General features: G+C 47.7%; 1 protein-coding gene across 1 annotated transcript; it reads left to right on the top strand.

Annotated features, from left to right (window-relative positions):
• The first annotated feature begins 732 nt into the window (after positions 1–732).
• S100A9 (S100 calcium binding protein A9) lies at positions 733–3,947 on the top strand. The gene is made up of 3 exons (XM_007977092.3): positions 733–815; positions 1,203–1,367; positions 3,588–3,947. The coding sequence occupies exons 2-3, from the start codon at positions 1,218–1,220 to the stop codon at positions 3,780–3,782; spliced, it is 345 nt and encodes a 114-aa protein (XP_007975283.2). The 5' UTR covers positions 733–815; positions 1,203–1,217; the 3' UTR covers positions 3,783–3,947.
• The last annotated feature ends 12,161 nt before the right edge of the window (positions 3,948–16,108 follow it).

Below are 16,108 nucleotides of genomic sequence, written 5' to 3'. Positions count from 1 at the left end.
AGGCTACGTAAAAACAGTTGTCTCCCAAGTTATGTTCCTGGAACCCTTGCTGGGAGCAGGATTTAGAAAAATGATGCTGAGAGATGCTAGAAACATATTCGCCCTGCGGCTCTCTCACTCAGACTCCAAGAGGGAGGTATCATCGGAATCACCCTTAACCGGGAACCAGAGTAGCTGGGTCCACTTCCTGCCAAGTCAGCAACCAGCTATGTGACCTTGCTCAGGTCCATCTCTGGGTGTCAGTTTCTTCATCTACAATGCAAGAGAGTTGCTCACCTCCGAGAACCTGTCTAACCCCAACTCCCACCCTATGAATCTAAGAATCCCACACCAACCCTTCGCCATCCTAAGTATCACAGAGCCAGACAAGCATGGGGGAGGGCTCAGTCCATCCTTGTTGGACTAAAAGGAAGGGGCAGACTGTCCACGGGGGGTGACCGAGGGGGTCAGGCTCCCAAAGGTCCTCAGCCTACTTCAACCTCAAAGGAGACGGGGGGCTCAGTGGTGCCAGAGGAGCAGCAGGCTCACTCGGGGAGAGGAGGGGCTCAGAATAGAAGGGAAATGAACTAAACAACCAGTTTCCTCCCAAACCAGTTTCAGGCCAGGGCTGGGAATTTCACAAATAAGCAAAAGGCGCTCTGTGAACATTTCCTGCTCCGCCCCAGCCCCCTTCCTGGCAGCATTACCACACTGCTCACCTGTGAAGCAATCTTCCGGAGACAGGGCCAAAGGGCCAAGTGCCCCAGCCAGGAGCTGCCTATAAATGCCGAGCCTGCACAGCTCTGGCAAACGCTCTGTGTGGCTCCTCGGCTTTGGTAAGTGAACTGCCAGCTTCCCCAGGCAGAAGCCTGCCTGCCAATTCCTTCTTTCCTTCCCTGACCCAACTTCCTTCCAAATCCTCCTCCTGGAAGCCCTCCTTGGTTGGCCCTGCCCAGTTTAAAACTTCTTTCACATTTTCTTAGGTCGTGTTCCCCTGGGGCCTCCTGCCCTCAAATGCTTTGCTTTTCGGCACTCCCTAGATATTCTAAAAAATCATTTTGTACATGTGTGTGACAGACCATCTCCCAGTTAACTTGCAGCCTGTGCTTTCTTTTTATTTTGCGCTTCCCCCACTATTTCTGTGAGTGCTTAGTAGGAAGTGTCAAAGAAGCTTGACAGCCTTTTCTTCTAGGTGCCCCAACTCTTGTTTTTCCATTACACAGGCAGAGCGCAAGGAGATGTCCTGCAAAATGTCACAGCTGGAACGCAACATAGAGACCATCATCAACACCTTCCACCAGTACTCTGTGAGGCTGGGGCACCCAGACACCCTGAACCGGAGGGAATTCAAACAGCTGGTGGAAAAAGATCTGCAAAACTTTCTCAAGGTAAAACTGGACTCCGGCAGGTCTGACCCAGCCTCACAGCAGTTTGGGTTGACAAGGGAGGATGGGAGTGTGGCCTACAGCAATCAAGGGGAAGATTTGAGTTCCTCGAGCCGAGCCCCCAGACGCAGCGGGTGTCCTGTTATACAGGGTGGATGCTCACAGTTACACAGGACGACAGGGTCAAGAGATTGCTCAATTGAACGCCTGCTATTTGTCGGGCCCTGTTCTGGGCAGAGGAACATAGTGGAAAATGGGGAGCCCACCATTCCAGTGGAGGGGGATACACAATAAAATTGTTGGCCAATAAAGAGCACAGATAAAGCCAAATGCCAGTAAGTGTGTGGAAGAAAATGAGACAGAGTGCTGTGGGCAGCGTGGGCTAGGTGGAGTGGAGGTGACCAGTTAGGGTACATGAGAAGGTCCTCTTTGAGGAGGTAACATTTGAGCTGAGCCCCAAATGCTGGGGAAGGAAGCCCCTGAGGACCACCCTTGGCACAAAGCTGAGGAGACCCTAAGCCTCAGGTGGGAACTTGCGGTGGAAGACTTGGAGGGTTTTTCTAATCCTAAGGGTCTGCGGTGGAAAATGAATGCATAAATAGCACATGGAGAGCACCTGCATAGCACTCAGGGAAGTGGGAGGTTTTTCCCCTGCTCCAAAAATGATTAGGCAGTTCTAAGAAAAAGGTTGAGCACTTCCAACAGCCTTTTTGTTTTCTTTTCAAATTTGGGGAAAGTCGGGAAACAGAGGCCTGCATTAAGAAGGGTGGAACACATGGGTCTCGGTCTCAGTTCCACTCCCGGAGCCAGACATCCTGGGGTAGGTCCCTAGCCCTCCCAGTGCCCCTCTCTCCACCTTGGTAAGGTGGAGAATTGCAGCCTTCAGAGTTGGGGCCCTGACATCTCCCCATAGGTGGGGGCCTCAGGCAGGCAAGATGCTGGGTGGGGTAGGCAAGAGAGGGCCCAGCAGAGAAGCTGCATGGTGAAGCTCTCCTCCATGTGATCCCCTATGCCTGCTCTCCCCGCCCACCTGACATCCCCTGCCAGAAGCAGTGATGCTGTGGGGAAAGAAGCAGAGCCTCATGGATGGGCTGCGCAGGAGACAGCTCGCATTGGCTGGGTGCCCCACAGGTTCTGGGAGGGGACTTAGTGAGGTGACTCTGCCAGAGGGTGGCAGAGCTGGAACCAGCCAGTGCTCTCTTGGATACCACCTGGGTCTTCCACCTCCCCTAATGTCTCCCCTGGTTTTTTGTTTGTTTGTTTGTTTTGTTTGTTTGTTTGTTTGAGATGGAGTTTCGCTCTTGTTGCCCAGGCTGGAGTGCAATGGCACAATCTCAGCTCACTGCAACCTCCACCTCCCGGGTTTGAGCAATTCTCCTGCTTCAGCCTCCTGAATAGCTGGGATTACAGGCATGCACCACCACGCCAGGCTAATTTTGTATTTTTAGTAGAGACGAGGTTTCTCCATGTTGGTCAGGCTGGTCTCGAACTCTCAACCTTAGGTGATCTGCCTGCCTCGGGCTCTCAAAATGCTAGGATTATAGGCATGAGCCACCCTGCCCGGCTCATGCCTATAATCTCCCCTTTTATACTTTATCACACTCTTGAAGGTCAACGGAGCAAATACTCTGCTCTCTCCCCCTCCATCTCCCCTGCACACACCTAGTTTTTCTAGGTGTTTCCCCATTGAGTTGGTTGAAATAAGTTTCACTAATTGGTAACCTCCAGAGGGAAGGGAAAGGAGGGCATGGGAGAAAGTGAAGTGCAGAGGGTTAGCGGAGTAGAACTGGCCTCTAAGTCAGATCTGAATTTGCATGTCCTGAGTAGTCAAGCTGTGAAAACCAATGACCCTCTCTAGGACTGGTTTCCTCCAGGAAGATACCATTCCTAGCTGTTAAAATTGTTATGAGGACCAAATGAGGTGATATTTCCAGGCTTACTCATGCCATGACCAGGGCAAGACCCTGGAACTCAGCTTCCTCTTCCATAAATAGAGAATCAGCACCCAAGTCACAGGATCATGGAGGGAATAAACTGGAGAGCGTTTGGTGCGTGCTCATTGTCTGCTCCATTGTGGGCATTCAGCCCATGGTCATTTTTAATTTTTAAATCAAGCTCCAGGGTGAGGCGTCCCTGCACATTTGCCAGCTGGTCATTTACTGTGCTCCCAGTCCCCACTTCTGGCCACACCCAGCTCTCACAGCCTTCTCTCCCCACCTGCAGAAGGAGAAAAAGAATGATAAGATCATAGACCACATCATGGAGGACCTGGACACAAATGCAGACAAGCAGCTGAGCTTCGAGGAGTTCATCATGCTGATGGCGAGGCTAACCTGGGCCTCCCACGAGAAGATGCACGAGGATGACGAGGGCCCTGGCCACCACCATAAGCCAGGTCTCGGGGAGGACGCTCGCTAAGACCACAGTGTCCAAGATCGCAGTGGCCATGGCCACGCCACAGCCACTAATCAGGAGGCCAGGCCACCCTGCCTCTACCCAACCAGGGCCCCGGGACCTCTTGTGCCAAACTGTCCTGGCTGTGGCGGTAGGGGCTGGGGCCAAATAAAGTCTTCCTCCAAATCAGTGCTCTGTGTGCTTCTTCCACCTCTTCTCCAACCCTTCCTTCCCAGGGCTCTGGGCATTAGAGAGCCCTGTCCTTATCTGTGACTCAGCCCCCCTCATTCAGTATTAACAAAATGAGAAGCAGCAAAACGTGGGTCTGTGCTGAGCCCCTTGGGCTCACCTCCCTGGCCATGTCCTCACCTCTGACTTCAGGCCCCACTGCTCAGATCCCAGGCACCCTGCCCCATCTTAGACACCCCGTCCAGCCTGTCCAGCCTGACAAGTGGCCCTTGTCACTGTACACTGTAGAAAGCAAAAGGGCATATCCCTACCCCTTGATATGTCAGCTACCTTCCCAACCAGCTCCAACCCTGTCTTCACCCATCACTGTCTACACAGCCCTCTCTCACCTAATATAATTCTATTCCTCTGAAAGTCTTCCAGAAATGGACCCAGATAGTGCCATGTCTGGGGAGGAATACTGGCACTAAGGCAGTGGAAACAAGGACCGATCCGGCGTGCTTACTCTCATAATTTTTCTGGATCCAAGAGAGCAATTGGGTCTGTCTTAACAGACCTGCCATCCTAAGCGACAGGGGTGCTCACACAAGTGGGAGTCTGGGAGCTTAGCTCTATGCCCACCCTGGTCTCAACAGAATGGCAGAGTGAAGAAATGAGCGCCAGTCCTGGCTCTGCAGCTAAAAGACTCAGTGACTACCATGAGGAGTCTGTGCTCTGGGTCCAGAGAGCCTGGGGGTCTAAAGATTCTGATTTTAAGCTTTGAGGGCCAGCTGTCCTTTCTGGTGGGTAGCTGAGAGCTGGGACCAGCACAAGTATCTGCTTCTCTCTGCAAAGCCTATTACCAGGCCTGGCCCCAGCTGCCTCAAGGCTACTGCTGCTGCTCCCACTTCAAGCTGCCCTAGACCTTAACTTCAGGGACTCCTCTGCCATCTTCCTGCCCTTTGGCTATAAAGTCCCTTTCCTAGGTTATAACCAGTGGGGGTGGGCCTTCCAAAAACCAGAGTTCAGATCAAGGTCCTCTGACCCCTGTCCTTTCAGCAGAAAGAAGACTCACAGAATTAGGATCTGGGGAAGCTGGGAAAAGACTAGCAGTCTCTCCCTTGTCATAAGTGAAGAAACCAAGGCATAACATGGAGAAGAGACTAGTCCAAAGTCACACAAGTGACAGAGTTGCTCAAAATAGTGCAGTATGAAAAATAGCTTGAATCATATCTGCCCTACTGGCTGCACCAGCCCCTTCCCCAGTGCAGAGCAGGAAGATACAGAGCTGCCATGGATGGATTTCAGCCCTCCCCTCACAGCCTGGCTACGGTTGTGCCCCCAACCTGCCTGTTGCAGACTTCTGCTCTAAGGGCCTGGGGGCTCTGCTCTGGGTGCAGGGTTATAAGGGCTCCCATTCAAGGGTATGAGGATGTTTCCAGGAACTGTCTCAGGCTGAGAGCTCAGGCAGCAGAGTCTAGAAGCCCTCACCAGTCCCTTCTGTGCCTGACTTGGAGACCTGACATCTGGAGACACTCATCTTCTGACAGCCCTTCTGCTCCCATGCTCACATCCAGGGAGGAGTCACTGTCTTCACCCCCTTCTGAACACAGCTTGGTAATGGGGAGAGAGAAGCATCCTGGGGATTGGAGGGCCTTAGACCAGATGCTTCCAGTAGGGTGGTAAGTGCTCCCCCTAGGCCCTATGCCCACCATTACTGATTACAATGTGCCTAAATATGTTTATGACTCTGCCTACTCCTCCAGACTAATAACTCCAAGAGAGCAAAGTCCATCTGTCTTTTTTCTGATTTATTCCCAGCACCTAGAGTAGTGGCTGCTACATAGAAGGATCTCAACAAATATTGCCTGTATAATGGTCTAAAATTTCTCACACATTCTATGCTCTCTTCTCAAGGGATGATGTGGGGGGAAAAAGGCAAGAGGAGATCAAAACCTGCAAATGGAAGGCTTCTGCATTAGCATTACAGAATCTCAAACCTGAAGGTAAGGAGCAGAAAGTTGAGGGAATCTGAAGGCCCCTCTACCCCTCTGTTCAATCAGACCAATTTGATTTGAAGAAAGAGATTTGTCTTGAAAAATGTGTGAAAACTATGGACTTAATCCAATCTGCCCCACCCACACCCTAGAGTGATTCTTGCCAATGTCCCTGCCAAGTGATTGAACCAACCCTGCCTGAATTCCTCCAGGAAAAGAGAGTTTCCTCCTTTGGGAGTGGCACTTGGAATGTTCCTCATTATACTGAGCCAAAATCCATCTCCTCATGCCCACCCAGCATTAGTCCTACTTTTCCTCCCCTTTGAGGGCACAGAACAAATCTAACCCCTTATCATCCATCCTCCTATCCACATGTTTATTCCTCTGCTTCTTCAAAACGCCCTCCTTAAATTACATCCAGGCTTTCTCCAGCCTCTTCACCTTTGCACCAAAAATGCTGTGCACCATCCTGGTGTCTCTTGTAAGTCCCTTAGGATCCATCAAGCCTCAGAGCCAGTGTTACTGCTTCCTCACCATCCACCCTTCTCAAGAAGATAGGGACTTCCTCCTCCAGGACCACAGAACTCTAATAATTCCACCATTGCACTTCAAATACTGAATTGAAAATATCCATTTGCCAAGACTATGAGCCCCTGAAAGCAGGGACTGTGGCTGATTTTCCCCCACATTCAAGGTCCCAGCATAGATTATCCACTTGTTCATCCACAAAGTGAAGATAGGATGATTCTAGAGCAGAAATGGGTGCTTTGCTTGAATGTGGGTGTGAGGTAGGGGTGACTCTCAGGAACTGGTGGGGAGTGGGGGGTGCCAGCTGTCTGGAGACCTGGGGCTGGCAGACAGCAGAGCAGCTGAGCAGCAGGATGACCCAGAGACCTCCTCAGATACCAAGCATTCTTCCATTTGCCTTGTCGCTAGTAACTCAGTCTGCATGTAGGCAATTGTTTCAGACCCCAGGGGATGGTCTAACAGCAAGCCACTTGCACCCTGTTGAATTTTCTTTAAACACAGTTGAACAGAACTCATCAAGGTGACTTAACCTCTTCCTTCCCATTAGCCTCTTTCATTTAAAAAAAAAAAAAAACCTCATTCTGTTGAGTAGAGCAGAGTGGGCTTCTTTGCTCAGAGACAGCAAGCATGTCCAGGTCCATGTCAAGGTTAAGATTCCCACTCCAATTGAGAATCAGTAACTATCTCTGTGATTAATGAGTCCTTTGGGGAAACATGACCTTTGGGAACTTTCCCAGCATTGTGGTGACTAAAGAACCAGAGACAACCTGTCTTCAGATGACAATCCAACAATTCCTGCAACAATGAGTTGCCCTCCAGTCTGGTGTTAGCTGTGGAACCTGAACTGCTAGATGCCTTTCTGGAGGAATGAGGAAGGATCAGTAGTGGTCTAAGCTGTGAAACTCTTTCCAGACACTTCATAGTGCTCTGAATGTGGTCTGGGACCTGGGTGGTGGTGGGATGACTCCAGAACTTGGGGGAAAAATGAATTCACTTGTCCATTCACTTGTATTTCCTCTCATTCACTCAACAGACATTAACTGCAGACTTACTATGTGTCCGGCACAGTATAATGCTCTGAGTGGCCTTCATGATAAATAAAGCTTGTCCATGTTGTCAAGGAGCTCTCAGGCCTTTAGGGAGCCAAGATAGCTCCTCAAATTATTCTGATGTGGAAAATGAGAGTCCGAGGAGGTCCAGCTAAAAGACTTCGGTGGGATGTAGTTCAGTGGGACTTTGAGGTGGGAATGATGCCCTTCACTGGGGCCATGTCCATGGAGGGGTGAGTATCAGTGTGACATCAAGGCTGGTACCTGTAGACATCCCAGGATAAACATGAAGGTGCTTCAGGAGGCCATGTGTGCAAAGGCCTTGAAATGGGCAGGAGTGGGGTTTGAGGGTGAATGAGGAGCACTGGGGGTGTGACAGGGAGAGGTAAGAGAGACAGAGAAGAACAGGGTAGGTACCAGGCCAAGGAGCTCACACTCCATTCAACAGAACAGGGGCAGAGCCCCGAAGGCTTCAGGAGGGCAGTGATATAATCACATTTGCATTGCATAGAAGTTTCTCTAGCTGTGTTTTATGGGATGGATTTGGGGTGGGAGTGAAACCCCAGGCACACGGCCTGTGGGAAGTCTGTTGCAATAGCACAGGTGAGCACTTCAGAGAGCTGAAGCGGTGCTTCTCAGAAAAAGTAAAGTTAGAGCCTCAAACTACCCCGAGCTTCACCTCAATTAGGAGAGGTGTGACTGCAACATGATAAATAAGCATTTCATGCTATTTGCCAAGACCTTTCCAGGAAGGAAGATCTCAGCTTTCACCAGCCCAGTGAGCCAACCTTACACAACCCTGATGCAGCCCTGCTCTGAAGTAAGCTCCATAATCCAACCCCAACACACTGCCCCCCCTTCCAGCAGTTGCTTAAAATATATATTTTAGAAAGCCCCGTGTCATGGATTTTGACATTCCAATTACCAAAGTGACAGCAGGACTGAAACATCTGGTTTCTCAAGTCCTATTGCCTCTTGGGGCTCTGACCTGAAACAGTTTCTCTATCCCAAGACCACAATCAGTCCCTGGAAGATTAAACCACCCCTATCTTCAGAAATCTGCTCCCAGACACAGGAGACAGGGAAAGGGAGCCCCTGACAGAGAGCCGACTGGCCTCCTTCCTGAGTGTCCCACAGAATGCAGAGTCCCAACTAAACACAGAGCACCGCTATTGGTGCCAGCTCAAAGCAACTACATCCAGGCTTTCCTTTTCTCCATGAATTCTCCCACTCTTGCCCACATACCCAAAATTGCCACATGCAGACTATACAGTGAGGAAGGGGTTTGTTGCCAAGACCTGAGGTGAAGAGGAAGAGGAAGGTGGCCGTCGGCAGGGACGGCAGGGCCGTCAGGGTTCCAGCATGCAGCCAGCACCTTCAGCAGCCCCTGCCTTGACTTGGAGTCTGATCCTCCCTCCTCTCCCCTGCCTCTCCCCTAACATTTTCCCTCTTGATTTGCCCTGTCTCTTTCTCTCCCTACCTTTTCTACATCCTCTCCCCAAGCTTTTTCTCACTTACTGCCTTCTGCCTTCTTGTTCTCTGTGGTAAAATGCAGTTCTATGTGGCTGGGTGCTTTCAGGGAAGCAACTAGGGGTCATATCTAATCTTTGTGAAGTAACTAGGAGTCATATCTAACCAGGAATTGCTCCCTCAAAACACAGCATGTCCCACTTTCGAGTCTACTCCTAATAACAAAAGGAGACAATCACCGGGGAAAATTGTTGAAGGTCTTGGGGAATCGAGTCTGGAAAAGGTAAGCAAGGGAACCATGACAACTGCCTTCAAATATTGCTGAGGTCCAGAGAGAGGAGCCCACGCCAGGGGCAAGGCCTCCAAAACCCACTGTGGTGTGGCTCATTTGCTGCCAGGCCCTCCCACTCTCCCAGCACCGCCTCAAGCAGGTGTTCATTCCCTCTGGTAGGAAACAGCTCCATGCAAAGAAGCCAACATTCATCAGTTGTTCAGTCTGCAAATATTCACTGAGTAAGAACTAAATGCAGCGCCCTGTTGTAGTTGCCGGGTCAACAAAACTGCATCTAGGGGAGAGTCAGACCAGAGGCAAGTCAAGAAATAGATAGCCCAGATCATTTCAGATGTTGATGAGTTCCACAAAGAAAATAAAGGAGACCTGCTAGCAGGACTGCTCCATGGGCCAGCAACCAGGCAAGGAAGCAACGCTGGAAATGAGGCCTGGATGACAAGAAGCCATCTCCACAAAGATTTCACCCCAAATACATTGGAGAGCCTTTGGAGGGGTTTAATCAGGCAGGTGATGTGATATGATGTATCTGGAGGAGATCATTTGGTGGTTATGTAGAGGGTAGCCTGGGGAACCCCAGAGTAGGAGCATGAGGACCAGTTAGGAGGCTGCTGAGCCTGGTCTTATGTCAAGTACTGTGCTAGATTCCCTGCCTTTACAGAGCCCTCAGTCCAGTGGGGACACAATTACCAAACAGATATTTTCTCTACAATACAAGAAAAGGCAGATGGTAAGCACAAGGTGCCCTGAGAGTACAGAGAGGCACTTTTTGCTGTCTTCTTGGCTGTGGTGGTGGTTGGGGTGGGTGGGGGGAGCCAGGGGGCACAGGTAGAGGGAAGGAGGGAGAAGGAAAGTTTGCTTGGACTAATGCCCATGCTAAGTTTTGAAAGGGCAAGAATTGCACTTCCGTGTGCCCAGTCCTGTGTTAGGCAATAAGAGAAATCAGAGAAACATAGGAAGTAGGGGCTTTGCCCTCCAGATTTTTAGTTTGCTTTATCTTAACTTGAAAGGCTTCTTGTGTTGGCCAAGTCAAAATGACAAGACCTAGCCATTCTCACGTCAGGGGCTTCTGATAGCCACTTTGTTGAGCCCAGATCCTTCTCCTGAGATCCAAGGGCCTGATGCACAGGCTGGCATGGCTTGACTTGTGGTGTACTGGAAGTCTAACAAAGCTGTCTGGGCAAAGGCATTACTGAGTGATAAAGGACACCAATGCCACTCTTTTGGGTGCTATATGTGCAATACTTTGCCCTCAGGAGGATATTGGTGTCCTTTATCACTCAGTAATGCCTTTGCCCAGACAGCTTTGTCAGACTCATCACTCCATCAGGAGCCAGAGAGCAGAAGAGGGAGGCTAGCCCCAAATTGGAAGGGACCTAAAGTCTACTCTTGATGGAAATACATGAGGAACATAACGAACAGGTGAGCTCCCTCGAGGATGTGATGGTTGAGTCGGGTCATGATATATAAGCAGGTGTTCTAGAGCCAGAGAAGGGCCCAGGTAGCCTGTGTCTGCAACAGAGCAGACACAAAAATATGTTTGTGAACGAAGGGATGAAAAGGCCCTTTAGACAAAGAGAACAAGGGGACAACAGGAGCAAAACTCAAGAAGTTTGAAAGCCATGGAGAAACTACAGACTGTTCTGGAGTGGCTGGAGGATAGGGCCTCTGGGGGTGGACAGAGAGTGACAGTGAGACAGGGCCTCCAGAAACAACAGGGCCAATCCCTGGGCTCAGTGGATCTAACAGTGCTTGTGTTCATTTGCTTGTTCCACGACACCAGCCACAGTCACATGGTCTAGTCTCTGTGTATTCATGAAGGGACTGGAGATCACTTGTGCAAACAGCACACTATATACCTGAAAAAACCGAGGCTCAGAGAAGGGAAGCCACTCGGCCAAACTCACAGAGCCAAGCAGTTGAGCTGGGAGTCTAACCAAGTTCATTTGATTCCAAGTCAAGGGCCCTTGTCATTGTCCTTAGGTGCCGCTGGCTGATGGATTTTGACCAAGGTTAGCAGCCCTTAAAATTTTTCTAGCCATGATTCAAGTTCAACTTGTGGTTCAGTGGGCTATTTTGAAACAAAATTATAGTTGGTGAGTGTTTTCACAACAGCAAATATGCTGGGCTTTTGTTCTCATTGGTTAGTTGTTGGTTTTTTGGGTTTTTTAAGAGATTCTAATACTACTATATATATCAGAAGCGTTCCCAAATCAAGGCGAGTGCATCAAGGGAGTGGCCTAGTTTGCAGAACAGCTTGGTCTAGTTCAAAGGCCTTTAGAGGAAGATATTGCTTAACTTCCCTTGGTTCCTTACCTTACACTGGTCAACTTTAACTAACCAAGCCACCCCCAAATATAACCTCAAACTGCTTTGGTTTAAAATAATCTAATAATCTATTTTAAACCAAAATAGATACCTATTTAAAATACCTATTGTGCTGCGGCAGAGAGTGGGTCAGCTGCAATCATTACCTCCTGTCTAAATTATGATCTTACTGTTATTGCTAATGTTTGCTGAGTGCTTACTCTGCATCAGATATTGTGCCAAGTGCTTTCCATGTGCTATGAGATGACCTAATCCTCTCACCAACTCTGGGAGAGGGGTGCTATGGTTATCCCCATGCTACTGACAGGGAAATTGAGGTTTAAAGATTCTAAGTAACTTGTTCAAGGTCTCACAATTAGTAAGTGATAATGCTAGGATTTGAACACAGAAGTATAAGTTCTAACCTCACACTCTTGACTGCTACTCTTTAGCATCAAGGGACATCTTGCTTCCTACCCTCTCACTAAGTGATGTTCTCCTTCTAGACCCTGTGCAAAGTTCCTCTCTATCCAACTGAAGTCTCTCAGAGTACTAACACTGGGTGGCACCTGAGTATTCACCTAGTCTAAAACTTTTCAAAATAAATGTTTAAAATACCTTTGAATTCTTCAAAAATAAAGAAAACAAAGGCCCAGAGAGGCAAAGTGATTTGGCCAAGGTTGTGCTGTGAGGGAGGGCTTTCCCCAAATGCTCTCACATTCTCATTCACATTTGGTGATGGAAGCCTTCCAGGCTCAGGCCATTCCAGGACTCCCTTCTCTGGGTCACACACTCCTTCCTCTTCTGTCAATCCCACTTCACCCCCATCTTTAGCCTCTCCCCTCAGCCCCATCCACAGGCTTCTACTTTCTCGCACACTTTCCATGCAACTGCATCTCACAGCTTCCCATACACTGTCTCCGCATGGCTTTACAGTAAATAAGCCAAAAGCCAAATCCACCCTCCTGTAGTAAAAAGCCTCCCTTCCCACTTTTCCTCACATCTGTCATGCCTGACCTCCAGTAGGGTATCTAATCTTTCTAAAATTCTTTAATTTTGCCACCTGGCCTGCCCCTGCTGCTGAAGAAGATCCAGAGGTAGAACAGGAATTCAAAGAAATTAAAGAATGTGTAAGCAGAAACTCAGTTGTATGTAAGAAAACCCAATTTCCCCTGAGAAAGAGAAAGAGCTGGAGTCCTTTAAAAATTAACTGCCTGTTTTTCTGTGGCTAGTGAGCCTTATCTCTCCTCCTTTCCCAGGCATTGTAAAGACCCTGTTTCTCTAGCTTTGCAGCTGAAAGGTCACTAGACAGATAAACTCAAGTTGTAAAACACATTTTTCCTTGAAAAGTAAGAAATGATATAATGCATGTCTCAATTAATTGAAATCCAGTGTATTACAGTTCTAGCTCATCTCACACATATGACCATTTTTCAAGCACTCAGTAGTCATGTATAGATCATGGCAACCATATTGGACCCTGAAGCCCTAGATCATTTCAGAGATGGAATGGGGCTGGACTAGGGTGGTGATAATGGTGATGACAAGGGGTAGTCCAATTATCAATACATTTTGAAGGTGGAAATGACTTTCAAGTGACTTCCGCTGATTTCATAGTTCAGGGCTCAGTCCTTTGGATGTTAATCCAACTGGACCAGTGCACCTAAATAATTAATAAATATCCTCCTCAACCCCATTGGTCTCTCTTATTTTTTAAAATATCCTGCTACAGAGGGAGCAGTCACAGGAGGCTCTACCAGAGCCCAAGGCTATGCCTCTGCTGCCTCTTCTGTGGGTATCTTGATGGTCCCACTAAACAGAGACTGGGACTGACTTCTGATTTCATGCTCCCCATCAGTGCCAGACCTGATTTTAGTGGTTGGTTGGAGGAATCAGGGTTTGGAGGACAGGGAGGTTTCCAGTGACCCGCTGATCAGATTGAATTGCACTTCTCACCAGGGCACAACACCTGTCCCCGAGGCCATACTTCTTTGTATTTTCCCTAGGACCAGTTATAGAGAGTCAAGCCTACAGACTTACTGATTTCCACACATTTATTCATTTAAGAAATGTTTATCAAACATTGTCCTAGTGTCCTCATGCCACTATAACAAAATATCATAGAATGGATAATTCATAAACAACACAAATTTATTTCCCACAGTTTTGGAGGCTGAGAAGTCCAAGATCAAGGTGCTGGCAGGTTCAGGTGCCTGGTGAGGGCTGCTCTGTGCTTCCAAAATGGTACCTTGTTGCTGCTTCCTCCAGAGGGGAGGAACACTGTGTCCTCACTTGGTGAAAGGTTTAAAAGGGGAAAACTTGCCTCCTCAAGCCATTTCATAATGCACCAACCCATTCAAAAGGGTGGAAGCCTCATGACCTAATCGCCCCCTAAACCCCAGCCTCTTAATACTCGCATTGGGGATTAAGTTTCAACATGAATCTCAGAAGGAACACAAATATTCAATCCATAACAAACAACCACTTCTTTCCAGGCACTGTGCTTGTGCTAGTGATTCAGTGATTCACCACCTGCTCTTTAACAACCTAGTCCATCAGAGAAGATGAATATTAAACAAATAATCATGGCCATGGATCCAGAATCACGAAAGAAGACAAGAACACCAAAGCAGAGCAGCATGGTCCTTTGGGAGTGTTGAACAAAGAACCTGGCCTAGACTAGTGTGAAGAGTCTAGTCAGGGAAGTCTCCCCCGACCCTATGTTGGATAGGACATAATACTCTTCTCCCTGGTCTCTTCCTCCTTGTTCTTCCCAACTCCTTTCCATCCTTTTCCTTCTTTAAGAAAACCAAACAGAGTGTTTCTTACTATCCCATGCCCACAGACATGCAAATTCTATATCATCTCCCCCCTTTCAAAGTTCTGCCCCAAATTTTATGACCATGTGTCCACTCTTTCAGGTAGCCTAATGGGCCCCAGCCTGCCCCCAAAGCTGGGTCAGTCTCTATTCTCCCATGACATCCTATACTTACTTCTGCCAAAACATAGATGACATGGCATGGGGATTCCTCGTGATTCAGGCCTTCCCCAACCAAAGATGAACATCTAAGGCAAGGACTTGTTCTTTCATCTCTGTATCCCTAGCATCCAGCCCAGTGTCTTAGGGGAAAACCTTTGGAGTAACCCTTGATTTTTCAATTTCCACCTTTGAAATGTTTTGATAATCTGACCACCCCTTGTCACTACCATTATCACCACCCTAGTCCAGCCCCATTCTGTCTCTGAAATGATCTAGGGCTTCAGGATCCAATATGGTTGCCATGATCTATGCATGACTACTGAGCACTTAAAACATGGTCATATGTGAATCTTCGGATTTCAGAGTCTTAAAATGAAAGAAAAGAATGTAAACTATCTCAACAATAGTTTTATATAGCTGAAGTGATAATATTTTGTATCTATTAGGCTAACAAAATATGTTATTAAAATTAATTTCCCCTTTATTTTTACTTTTTTAAACATAGTTTCTAGTAAAGCTTAAGTTACACATATATTTCTCTTGAACAGGGTTGCCCTGGGGAGTCTCTTCTTAGCTGATCTCTTAGCTTCCACGCTTGTCTGTGCCCTACAATCTGTTCTCCGCAAAAGCAGCCAAAGTAATCCTTCAAAGCATAAATGGAATCATTTCGCTTTCCTGGTCAAAATCCCTCAGTGTCTCCTTAGCATATTTAGAATAAAGTCCAAAGTCTTCCCATGATCTACAAGCTGCTGTTATCTGCTTCCTGATACTTAAAGGCCCGTATTCCCCACCACTCCCCATTTCAGTCGCTGTACTCCAGGTATACTGGCTTCTGTGCTACTCTTTGAGTAGGTCAGGTATGTGCCCACCAAGGGCCTTGGCTACTCACTGCCAGGAACTCTTGGCCCCTAGACATATGCAAGTCACTCTTCTTCATTTCTTTCAGATTTCTGCTCAAATGTACACCCTGACCACTCCATCTTAACCAACATCACCTTCCTTCCCTTTCCTCCCCAACTCTACTTCTCTACATTAGTTTTTTTCATATAACTTATCATTAACTACTATTGTATCATATGATCACATCATGTCATATGATATCATATATATACATATATATATATATATATATGTGTGTATATATATATATATATGTTTAAAGACAGGATCTTGCTATGTTGGCCAGGCTGGAATTCAATAGCTATTCACAAGCGCAATCATAGCACACTACAGCCTCAAACTCTCGGACTCAAACAATCCTCTCGCTCCAGCCTCCTGAGTACTGGAACTACAGGCACATGCCACGAGGGCCAGCCATACAATATATCTTGATTTGCTTGTCTATTCATTTATTTTCTAACCTCTCCCCAATAATATACAAGCTCTAAGGAAACAAGGACTTTGTATCTTTGGTCTCTGATGCTCAGTGAACATTTGTTGAGTGAATGAATAAATGAATGAATGAATAGTGGACATTCAACAAATAATTCAATAAATAAATAATTGGTTATCAAATGAACAAATGGAGTGGGAGTTCTAAGGGATCTAGATTAGGCTGCCAG

Source organism: Chlorocebus sabaeus, chromosome 20 (assembly GCF_047675955.1).
Source record: "Chlorocebus sabaeus isolate Y175 chromosome 20, mChlSab1.0.hap1, whole genome shotgun sequence".
Classification (NCBI taxonomy): Eukaryota; Metazoa; Chordata; class Mammalia; order Primates; family Cercopithecidae; genus Chlorocebus; species Chlorocebus sabaeus.
The sequence above is the reverse complement of the archived record's forward strand: the minus strand, read 5'-3'. Positions and strand labels throughout refer to the sequence as shown.